The following is a 12,223-nucleotide window of genomic DNA, read 5'->3' as shown; positions in this document are numbered from 1 at the left end:
TTAAAATCAGTTGTTGATATCCACAAAATATATAACTTGCTGCAATTTTGATTGATATTGAACTTATAGATCAAGTTGGGAAGAACTGACATCTTGACAATATGGAGTCTTCCTATCCATGAATGTGGAATTATCTCTCAGTCTATTTAGTTTTTCTTTGATTTCATTAACCAGAGTTTTACAGTTTCCCACATATAGATCTACATATTTTGTTAGGTTTATACCCAACAGGTTCATTTTTTGGGGTGTTAATGTAAATGGTAATGTGTTTTTAATTTCAAATTCTACTTGTTCATTGCTGGTGTGTAGGAATGCAGTTAACTTCTGTGTAATAACCTTGTATCCTCCAACCTTGCTGAAATTGCACGTTAATTCCACAGGAGGTTTTTTTGTCAGTTCTTTTGGGTTGTCTACATTGGTGATCATGTCATTTGTGAAAAAAGACAGTTTTATGTTGTATGTCTTCCTTCCCAATATGTATAGTTTTTAGATAGAACTTCCAGTATGATGTTGAAAAGGAGTGATGAGAGGGCACATCCTTGCTTTATACCTGATATTAGTGGGAAAACTTTTGAGTTTCTCATTATTAAGTATGATGTTAGCTATAGGGTTTTTTTAGCTATACTTTATCAAGTTGAATAAGCTCTCTCATCTTAACAATTTTTAAGTGTACAGTTGAATCCATCCTTTTGAATATGGTGTGAAATAGAGATCATTTTATCTGCATATGGTAACCCAGTTTTCCCGGCACCATCTGTTAAGCATTCTGTCTCTTCCCTCATGATGTCTGATGCAGATTCATCTCATGCAATTTTATTCTTTTTTTTTTTTTTTTTTTTTGTCTTGAAGCACTGGACAAATCTACCATTCATTGAATAGTAGTAGAAGTAACAAGCATTTAGGCTTTTCCTCATTTCAGTGGGAATGCGCCACATTTTTTATAATTAAAGTGTAATGTTTGCTTTAGGCTTCTGTTAATTTTTTTTTCAGTCATGCCAAGGAAGTTTCTTTCCTTTCTGCTTGACTATTAGTTTTGTTCAGGAATGGCAGTTGAAAGTTAGCCAGTGCTTTTTTTTTTTTTTTGGAATTACTGATTTCTGTTGTTTTTCTTCTTTAAATATTTTAGTGTAGGGAAATAAATGGATTTTCTATTTTATTTTTTAAATTAATTTATTTAGATTTTATTTATTTATTGGAGTATAGTTGCTTTACAATATTGTGTTAGTTTATATTGTACAGCAGAGTGAATCAGCGATATGTATACATATATCCCCTCTTTTTTGGATTTTCTTCTCATTTAGGTCACCACAGAGCACTGAGTAGAGTTCCCTGTGCTACATAGTAGGTTCTCATTCGTTATCTATTTTATACATAGTATCAATAGTGTATATATGTCAATCCCCATCTCCCAATTCATCCCACCTCCCCCTTTCCCCCTTGGTATCTGTATGTTTGTTCTCTACATCTGTGTCTCTATTTCTGCTTTGTAAATAAGATTGTCTATACCAGTTTTTTCAGATTCCACATATGTGTTAATATACGATATTTGTTTTTCTCTTTCTGACTTACTTCACTCTGTGTGACAGTCTCTAGGTCCATCCGTGTCTGTACAGATGACCCCATTTCATTCCTTTTTATGGCTGAGTAATATTCCATTATATATATATGTACCACATCTTCTTTATCCATTCCTCTGTTGATGGACATTTAGGTTGCTTCCATGTCCTGGCTGTTGCTGATAGTGCTGCAGTGAACATTAGGGTGCATGTGTCTTTTTGAATTATGGTTTTCTCTGGGTATATGCCCAGTGTTGGGATTGTTGGGTCATATGGTAGTTCTATTTTTAGTTTTTTAAGGCATCTCCATACTGTTCTCCATAGTGGTTATATCAATTGGATTTTTTTTTTTTTAACTTGAACTAACTTTGTGTTCCTAGGATAAGTTTCTAGGATAAATTCATTCCTTGGATAAATATAGTTATTTTATTGCAGTATTGGATGAAATCAGGTGTTTTATTTAGCACTTTTTGAATTATATAAGATTGGCCTGGGGCTTCTCTGGTGGTGCAGTGGTTGAGAGTCTGCCTGCCGATGCAGGGGACGTGGGTTCGTGCCCCGGTCCGGGAAGATCCCACATGCCACGGAGTGGCTAAGCCTGTGAGCCATGGCCGCTGAGCCTGCGCGTCCGGAGCCTGTGCTCCGCGATGGGAGAGGCCACAACAGTGAGAGGCCCGCGTACCGCAAAAAAAAAAGAAAAAAGATTGGCCTGTAGTTTTCTTTAAGTTGTTCTCATTTGATTCTGTTTTCAGGCTTTTCATTTAAAAGAAAAATAAGCTCTGGAACATGGAAATTACCTGCTTTTTATAAGTTTAGTAGAATTTGTCCACAGAAGTGTCTAGGCCAGGCCAGGTTCTTCTTAACTAAATAATTTTTTTTTATTGAAGCATAGTGTACACACAGATTCAGTATTTTTAATTGAGTAATATACATATCATAAATGTACAGGTCACTGGAGTTTTACAAGCTGAACACTCCCTTGTAACCAGCACCCAGATCAAGAAACAATGCATTATAGGAGAACCCTAGAAGCCCTCCTGTGTCTCCCTTCAAGGTACAATCCCTCTGTCAGGAGTAACTACTATTCTGATTTCTAACAGAGACAGGAAATCTTGGGAAGAGTATACAGAAACTTTAGTTGATTGAAAGGTATGTTAGTCTGTTTCTTGAGCCTAAAACATTTCCTGTTGACTCTAAGGGCTTGCCATTTCTTATACACAAGTTACTTTCTTATGTATTTGAGTATCATTGCAACATTTGCTTTATATGTTGATTCACTATAGAGAATGAGTGAGTACTTTATTCCTTTTTCCATTTATGTCTTAGTGATATAGCTTGGGAACTACCAGTCTTAGACCAGTGCTGTTCATTAGGACTTTCTGCAAGGATGCAGATATTCTCTAGTTGTACTGCATTTGGCTGTTGAACTACAATTTATATTTGATTGTTGAGCACTTGAAACATGACTAACATGACTCGTGCAACCGAGTAACTGAATTTTTGATTCTATTTAATTTTAATTAATTTTGAAGTTAAATAGTCACATGTGGCTAGGCACTACTGTATTATACAGCATAGCTTTAAAATTTGAGCCAGCTAAGGCATGGCTATTCTCATCTTGTATATTTGGGGAGAGCCTGGCAAACATTAGAAACTAGTGTTTGGAAAATTGTTAATTTTTCTGGCTGTGTCCTTGCCTGGAATGTTCTTGTCCTTGTAATGTCCCCTTCCCTTTTCTCTTTACCAAAAGCAAAGCTACTTCTTACTGTGATGCTGAAATTGGTACTTCCTTCATGAGGAGTCCCTTGAATGTTGGAGCAGCTAGATTTTTGAATAGATCTTCTTAAGTTGGCTTTGAGCTTTCCGTCATCTGAGAGCATCTGAGCTTTACCTATTTACTACTACCTGGAACTCAGAAGCCTTTAGGTTGCTTGATGAAATGTTTAGCCTGATCAAGAGAGAAGGAAACTAGTATGAATTGTGATACCAGAATATAGCTAGAGGAGGAACATACAGAGGAGGGATATGTGATTTAAATGTCTTTTAGCATTTTTTATTTTTGAAAGTTTTTTTTTACCCTAATATGTGGCAACTAGTGACAGTAAGAATTCAAAGAATAATTGTTACCTTGTGACTTTATTTTATTGATAGAACCTTTATTGAAGGACTTTTCATAAAAAGAAATACCTACTATATTAAAAATGTCACATTTGCAAATTATAAAGCTTCATAAATGTTTTGAACTACCACCCATTTTTAAGAACACTACTAATATTGTTATATTGTTTATGTATTATTTTCCTGTTCTGTTGTCCAGTCCACATCCTGCGTTCTTTCCCTTCCTTTTCAAAAAAAAGCTTTATCACATACGTATGTCTCCCCAAACACTATATTTAAGTTTGCTTCTTTAAGTTTTACAAAAATGGTGCTGTACCATAAATAGTTTTTGTTCCGCAATTTGGATTTTTCACTCAGTATTCTTTCTTTATTCTTTATCTGTGTTGCCAGTTGTTGTAGTTCATTTATAATTATAATCTGCTGTGTGAATCTATCATATATATAATACTATATAATATAGAACACAGTGTATGTAAAACTCTGTTGTGTGACTATATACCACATATTTTAATTCGTTTCTTGGTGCACATTTGAGTTGTTTCCTTTTTTATTGTTATGAACAAAGCTGCCATGAACATCTCTTTTTTTCCTTGTTTGCTAAGTATATGTTTTCAGTCGTGAATGGTGTTGAATTGTATTATTTACTTTAATCTGTGGGGATAATTAGTTTTTTCTTTTCTAATCTGTTAAGGTTGTTAATTACCTTTTTAGATGTTCTGATGTTAAAATACCCTTGCATATTGGAATAAACCCAACTTGGTCATAGTGTTTTATCTGTTCAGTTACTGTTGGGCTTGATTCGCTAATATGTGTTCTTGAGATTTTGTATCTACTTATGAGTAAGAGGGGTTTATAATTTTCTTCTGTCTTGTCATATCAAAATTACGATGGCCTTGTGGAATGAGTTGGGGTATAATTCCTCTTTCTATTTTCTGGTGGACTTGTATGACATTGGAATGATTTGTTCTTTGAGAGTTTGGTAGAATTCACCTGTGAAACTACATTTAGGTGTGATGCAGAGATTTAAGTACTGGTTCAGTTTCTTAGGACAATTTTGTTTGTTTTTATTGCTTCTTGAGTCTGTTTTGATGAGTTAATTTTCTTGGAACTTTTCTGTTTAAGTTTTAAATTTAGTAGTATGAAGTCGTTCATGGTAATTTTTATTTTATTGTGGTAAAAAGCATATAACATGAGAGTTATTCTCTTAAACTTTTAAGTGTACAGTATTACTGTTAACTACAAGCACAGTGTTCAAGCAGAACTCTAGAAACTTTTTTATCTTACGTAATTGAAACCTTATATCCATTTAACAGCACCTCTCGCTGTTTTTGAGGTTATTTCCTTTTTAAAAAAATTCCAAATACTGTTCAGTTATGTCTTTTCTTTCTTTCCCTTCCTCCTGCCTCCATCAGACTTCTAGTGATTTGTCACTCTGGCAAGTCTTTATTGGTTTCTTAAAAAAAAATTTTTTTTTAATTGAAGTATAGTTGACCTAAATGTTGTGTTAGTTTCTGGTATACAGCAAAGTGATTCGGTTATACATATATATACATACATATGTTCTTTTCAGATTCTCTTCCATTATAGTTTATTACAAGATCCTGAATATAGTTCCCTGTGTTATACACTAGGACCTTGTTGTCTATTTTATATATAGTAGTTTGTATCTGCTAATCCCAAACTCCTAATTTATCCCTCCCTCCCCTTTTCCCTTTGGTAACCATAAATTTGTTTTTATGTCTGTGAGTCTGTTTCTGTTTTTTAAATAAGTTCATTTGTATCATTTTTTTAAGATTTCACATATAAGGGATATCATATGATATTTGTCTTTCTTTTTCTGACTTCACTTAGTATGATAATCTCTGGGTCCATCCATGTTGCTGCAGATGGCATTATTTCAGTCTTTTTTATGACTGAGCAGTATTCCATTGTACATATATGCCACATCTTCTTTATCCATTCATCTGTTGATGGACATTTAGGTTGCTTCCAAGTCTTGGCTATTGTAAATAGTGCTGCTGTGAACATTGGGGTGTATGTATCATTTTGAATTAAGAGTTTTCTCCAGATATATGCCCAGGAGTGAGATTGCTGGATCATATGGTAACTTTATTTTTAGTTTTTTAAGGAACCTCCATACTGTTTTCCAGAATGGCTGCACCAGTTTACATTCCCACCAGCAGTATAGGAGGGTTCCCTTTTCTCCACACCCTCTCCAGCATTTATTATTTGTAAACTTCTAAATGATGGCCATTCTGACCCATGTGAGGTGATGCCTCATTATAGTTTTGATTTGCATTTCTCAGATAATTAGCAATGTTGAGCATCTTTTCATGTGCCTATTGGCCATCTGTATGTCTTCTTTGGAGAAATGTCTATTTAGGTCTTCTGCTCATTTTTTGATTGGGTTGTTTGTTATTGAGTTGTTTGTATGAGCTGTTTGAAAATCAACAGATTTATGTATGTTAATCTTGTTCTGCTACTTTGCTGAATTTGTTTATCAGTTCTAGTAGTTTTTGTGTGGAGTCTTTAGGGTGTTCTATATATATTATGTTATCTGCATATAATGACAGTGTTACCTCTCCCTTTCCAATTTGGATATCTTTTATTTCTTTTTCTTGTCTGATTGCTGTGGCTAGGACTTTCAATACTATGTTGAATGGAAGTGGTGAGAGTGGGCATACTTGTCCTGTTCCAAATTTCAGCGTGAAGGTGTTGTTTTTCACTGTTGAGTATTATGTTGGCTGTGGGTTTGTCATAAATTGCTTTTGTTATGCTTAGGTATGTTCCCTCCATACCCACTTTGGTAAGAGCTTTTTTTTTATCATGAATGGGTGTTGAATTTTATCAAATGCTTTTTCTGAGTCTATTGAGATGATCATGTGGTTTTTGTCTTTTGTTTTGTTGATGTGGTGTGTCACATTGATTTTGTATGTGTTGAACCATTCTTGTGACCCTGGGATGAATCCAGCTTGATCATGGTGTATGATCCTTCTTATGTGTTGTTTGGATTCGGTTTGCTAATATTTTGTTGAGAATTTTTGCATCTATATTTGTCAAAGGTACTAGCCTATAATTTTCTTTTTTGGTAGTGTCTTTGCCTGGTATCAGGGTGATGGTGGCTTCATAAAATCACTTTGGGAGTATTCCCTCTTCTCAGTCTTTTGGAAGAGTTCAAGAAAGATTGGTACAAGTTCTTCTTTTTATGTTTGATAGAATTCTCCAGTGAAGCCATCCAGTCCTGGACTTTTGTTTGCAGGGAGTTTTTAAATTACAGTTTCTATTTCACTTATAGTGATCAGTCTGTTCAAATTATCTGTTTTGTCTTGATTCAGTTTTGGTGGGCTGTATGTTTCTAGAAACTTGTCCATTTCTTCTAGGTTGTCCAATTTGTTGGCATATAATTGTCTATAGTATTCTCTTATTTTTTTTTGTATTTCTGCAGTGTTAGTTGGTATTTATCCTCTTTCATTTCTTACTTTGTTTATTTTGGGTCCTCTGTCTCTTCTTCTTGGTGAGCCTGGCCAGAGGTTTCTTGATTTTGTTTATCATTTCAAAAAAACCAGATCTTGGTTTTATTGATTTTTTCTTTTTTTTTTTTTTTTTGTAGTACACGGGCCTCTCACTGTTGTGGCCTCTCCCATTGCGGAGCACATGCTCCGGACGTGCAGGTTCAGTGGCCATGGCTCACGGGCCCAGCCGCTCCGCGGCATGTGGGATCTTCCCGAACCGGGGCACGAACCTGTGTCCCCTGCATCGGCAGGCGGACTCTTAACCACTGCGCCACCAGGGAAGCCCTCTATTGTTTTTTTAATCTCTGTTTTATTTATTTCCTCTTTGATCTATATTATTTCTCTCCTTGTGACTGTAGTTTTTGTTCTTCTTTTTCTAATACTTTTAGATGGTAGGTTAGGTTGCTTGTTTGAGAGTTTTTCTTGTTTTTTGAGGAAGGCCTATATCACAATAAACTTCCCTCTTAGATTTTGTGTGTTTGTTGTCATTTGTCTCAAGGTATTTTTAAAATTTACTCTTTGATCTCATTGTTGACCCATTGGTTTTTGTCGTAGCATGTTGTTTAGTCTCCTTGTAATCATTTTTTTCTTGTTTCTCTTTCTGTGATTGATTTCTGGTTTCATGCCATTGTGGTCAGAAAAGATGCTTGAAATAATTTCTATCATCTAAAATATGTTGAGGCTTGGTTTGTGTCCTGGTATGGGTCTAACCTAGAGAATGTTCCACGTGTGCTTGGAAAGAATGTGTAGTATGTATATATTTTGACCGTAATGTCCTGAAAATATCAATTAAGTCTAACTGTTCTATTGTGTCATTTAGGACCTCTGTTGTCTTATTGATTTTCAGTCTGGAAGATCTGTCCATTGATGTCAGTGGGGTGTTAAAGTCTCCTACTATTATTGTATTCCCATCCATTTCTCCCTTTATGTCTGTTAGTATTTGTTTTATGTATTTAGATGCTCCTATATTGGCTGTATATATGTTAATGAGTGTAATATCCTCTTCTTGTATTGATCCTTTTATCATTATATAGTGTCCTTCTTTAGCTTTCTTTATGGCTTTTGTTTTAAAGTTGATTTTGTCTGATATGAGTATTGCTACCCCCACTTTCTTGTCATTTTCATTTGCATGAAATATCTTTTTTCCATCTCCTCACTTTCAGTCTATGTGTGTCCTCCATCCTAAAGTGGGTTATCGGTTTCCTAAAGAGCTAGGTTTTGGTTTTGTTGAGCCGCTATTATATGTTTGTTTCTCCTATTTCATTAATTTCTGCTCTTACCATTTTTTTCCTCCTTTACTTTTGTGTGATTTATTTTGTTCTTTTTCTAACATTCCTATTAGTTGAGATGGCTGTTTAGCTCATTAATTTTGAGTTCTTTTTTTTTTTGAGTTCCTTTTTTTTGTATAAAAATTTAAGTTCTGATATATGTCATTTTTATCATACAATCCTAAGTATTTCTAAAGTTCCATTGTAACTTTTTTCTTTGCACTATGTTATATAGAAGTGTTTTAGAAATACATTTCCAAATGTAGGAGGATTTTAATCAAGTTTTTTTGGTATTTAATAATTTCTAATTTTTTTAAATTGAAGTATACTTGAGTTACAATACCATATTAGTTTCAGGTATATAACAGTGATTTGATTTTTTTTGGGTTACACACCATACAAAGTTAATATAAGACATTGACTATATTCTCTGTGCTATACATTACATCCCTGTAACTTATTTATTTTATAACTGGTAGTTCGTACCTCTTAATCCCCTTCACCTATTTCGTACCTTCCCCCACCCCTCTCCCATCTGGCAAACCACTATTTGTTTTCTGTATCTGTTACTCTTTTCTGTTTTGTGTATTTGTTTGCTTGTTTTGTTTTTTAGATTTCACATATAAGTGAAAATATACAGTATTTGTCTTTCTTTTGGTAACTTCCAAATTGATTGCATTGCCATTAGAGAATTTTGTGTATATGATATTGATTTTTGAAATTGTTGAATTTGCATTTTGGCCTTCCATGTGGCCAGTTTTTATGAACATTCTATTGTTGAATGTCAACTTCTTTAATGTTTTTAGTTCTGTGAATGTGCACAGTGTTCTGTGAATGACTGTAATTTACCTGTTCTCCTTTGATTTTTTTTTTTTTTGGCTATTATAGACAATGCTTATAAAAACATCTTTGTGTGTATCTGTTACCATCTGAGTATATCCACAGGGAAAATCATACTAGTATACTTCCAAAAAGTATTTTCTTTTAAAATCAATCAAGATTGATCCAGTTTATAGTTTCAATATTGTATATGATTTGTGCTTGTTTCGCTATGTCCTTGATTAGTCTCAGTATTAGCAAACTGTTTTCCAGTCAGTTGTGGTTGGGAAAATTATATCCTTTTTTGATTTCCAATTTCTTTGGAAAGTGAGAGACGCTTTTTTTTTCTTTCTTTCTTTTGGAGAACTACCTATTCTTATTCATAGCCCATTTTTCTACTAGGCTTTTCATCTTTCTTAGTGCTATATAAAATTCTTCCTTTGCCATGTGGATGGCACTTTGAGAAGGTTTAAAGTTTGCTTACCACCAAGGTATTTTTTTTGTTATTTTGACTTGCTTCAAATGTTATTTGCTTTAGAAATGGATGATGGATCTTCTCGAAGAGATCATTTCATGAGAAGCAGATTTGCTGCTGGGAGGAGTTTGGGAAACAGGGGTAAGTATCTTTCCTTAATCTTCTGTTAGATAGTTTTGAATAGTGGAATGAATAGAGGCCTTTATGGCTGTTTAGTGCAAGGTAAAATCTTTTATAACTTAGTGTACAGTAGACTTTGTTGGGATAATGAGTTTTTTTTTTTGATGTCTGTTATTTTTTGCTGCTTTACTTTTTTTTTTTTTTGCGGTACGCGGGCCTCTTACTGCCGCGGCCTCTCCTGCTGCAGAGCACAGACTCCGGACGCGCAGGCCCAGCAGCCATGGCTCACGGGCCCAGCTGCTCTGCGGCACGTGGGATCCTCCTGGACCGGGGCACGAACCTGTGTCCCCTGCATTGGCAGGCGGACTCTCAACCACTGCGCCACCAGGGGAGCCCGCTGCTTTACTTTTTTTAAGATAGCAGGCAGTAGTTAAATTGATTAGATAGATTGGTCAAAGAGAGTTGCTTCCCAGAGCTTCTTCAGGTGTTGGTGATTATTGTTCCCAACAATTGGCATAGGAGGAATGTTTGTAAAAGCTCCAAAGATTATGGTGTGAAGGAACTCTTTCTTAAGTTTTATATTTCTCAAGAAGAGGAAGTATGAAAAGCAGTTCTGTTAACTCATTAATATTAAGAGGTTGTTTTCCAAAAATTGGAATTTTTTGTTGTTACTTTTAGAACAACCAGTGCTAGATTTGACAGATAATGACCCAGCAAAATACCTTCCTCCAGTCCATTTGATATTAAAATGCTGAAAATATTCTGCACTATGTTTTATTATAGTGCAACAAAATATTTATTATTAGAACCTCAAATTAAATGGTCATATGGATTTTTAAATAAATTTATTTCTTTTATGGGATGCCGTAAGCTAGGGTTAATTGGCAGTTTTAAATATACACGACACTTATTCTTGAATTTATTATTATTTTTTGAAAGACGTCAATCCTTCTAGATATTTTTATTCATTGGAAACTAAAGGTTGATGCGTGTATTTCATTTGCCATTTGGAAAATTTAATATTTTTAGATACAGTTAACATAAATGTGAACTTTTATGTTTTGACATGTTTCTGCTACTAATGGAAATAATTTATTTGTTAAATATGTCTATATACATTTTGTTTTTTAAGCCTGCATATTAAGTAAGAGTCGTTGATGATTTGGAGCATGTAGTTGTGCTAAGAGGTTGAAGTGTGGGTTTTGTTTGCTACTACTAAGATTAGAAATACAAATACCTTAATATTATACTCAGGGAACTATTTAATATTTAGATATATTTTAAAATCCTAATTTAGAATGGGTTATAATACTTTTTGATGAAGACTTCTAAACATTGTTGAATAAAGCCTTTTTAAATGAGAAAGCCATCACTGAGAGAGACTTCACTATAAATTGTTAATTCCATATGTTGTAGGTTGAAATACATTAAATTTCTGATCAAAACTCTTTGTAAATGTTAATACTTTAAAAAGTTATCTTTGAAAAGAATCTGAAAAAGAATAAACATGTGTATGTATAACTGAATCACTTTGCTGTACACCTGAAACTAATACATTATAAATCATCTGTACTCCAATAAAATTAAAAGAAAAAAAGAAAAAAAAGCTATCTTTAATACTACATATAATCCTGGAAATTCATAGAAGACCCATGAGTATAACCCCTTTCCCGAATGATCCATTTAACATTTTCGCTATTTTCAATCTCTGTGATATTTGTTCTCAGAACTTGCATATCTAGTCACATGGTTTTGAAATTGACTCTTAATTGCTTAACATATATATTGATTAGCTTTTTATCTTCTGTGAAGTATGGCCTAAAAAGCCTTAACTTCCTGAATCACACACTTCTTTAGAATCTGATGAAAATACTGATAGTTGCATATATGCAATTTTGCATTTGGCATTAGGAGTTTCACAGATCCCTTAACTCCTCTGCACTAGGATATTACAGATGGAGGTAAGACAGTTTATGAGGATCACAAGATAATGATAGTTATCCCAATGATAGTTTGAAGTGGCAGTTTATGATGTTTTGGATGTCTGTTCTAAGTTTTTGTTTTAAATACCTGTGCTGCTTGCCATAGCAACTCTGCCCTCAAAATTCTTAATTTAGTGGTAGAGAAACACATGGAAAGAAATATTGCTAAAAAAGAGATACACATAGTGTATTGTGGGAATGTGACTGAAGGATTGACTATGGCTGGAGGACTGAAGGAGGACTTCACTGAAGAGGTGGCTTTTGAACCCGGCTTTTGAAGAGTGAAAAGAATTTTGCTAGGAAAAATAAGAAAGCAGGGAATGTCATACTGAAGGAACAGCATGTAGGAAGGTAGAAAATATTAGAAGTTCAC

General features: G+C 34.2%; 1 protein-coding gene across 1 annotated transcript in view; it reads left to right on the top strand.

Moving 5' to 3' along the window:
* DDX4 (DEAD-box helicase 4) overlaps nt 1-12,223 on the top strand; it is a 66,773-nt gene that overhangs the window by 15,775 nt on the left and 38,775 nt on the right. Inside the window, exon 3 of the mRNA XM_060007037.1 lies at nt 9,812-9,889. Coding sequence (XP_059863020.1) covers nt 9,812-9,889 — 78 coding nt within the window. The remainder of the gene's footprint in view (nt 1-9,811; nt 9,890-12,223) is intronic.

Source organism: Delphinus delphis, chromosome 3 (genome assembly GCF_949987515.2).
Source record: "Delphinus delphis chromosome 3, mDelDel1.2, whole genome shotgun sequence".
In the NCBI taxonomy this organism is placed as follows: Eukaryota; Metazoa; Chordata; class Mammalia; order Artiodactyla; family Delphinidae; genus Delphinus; species Delphinus delphis.
This window is presented reverse-complemented; position numbering and strand designations above follow the sequence as displayed.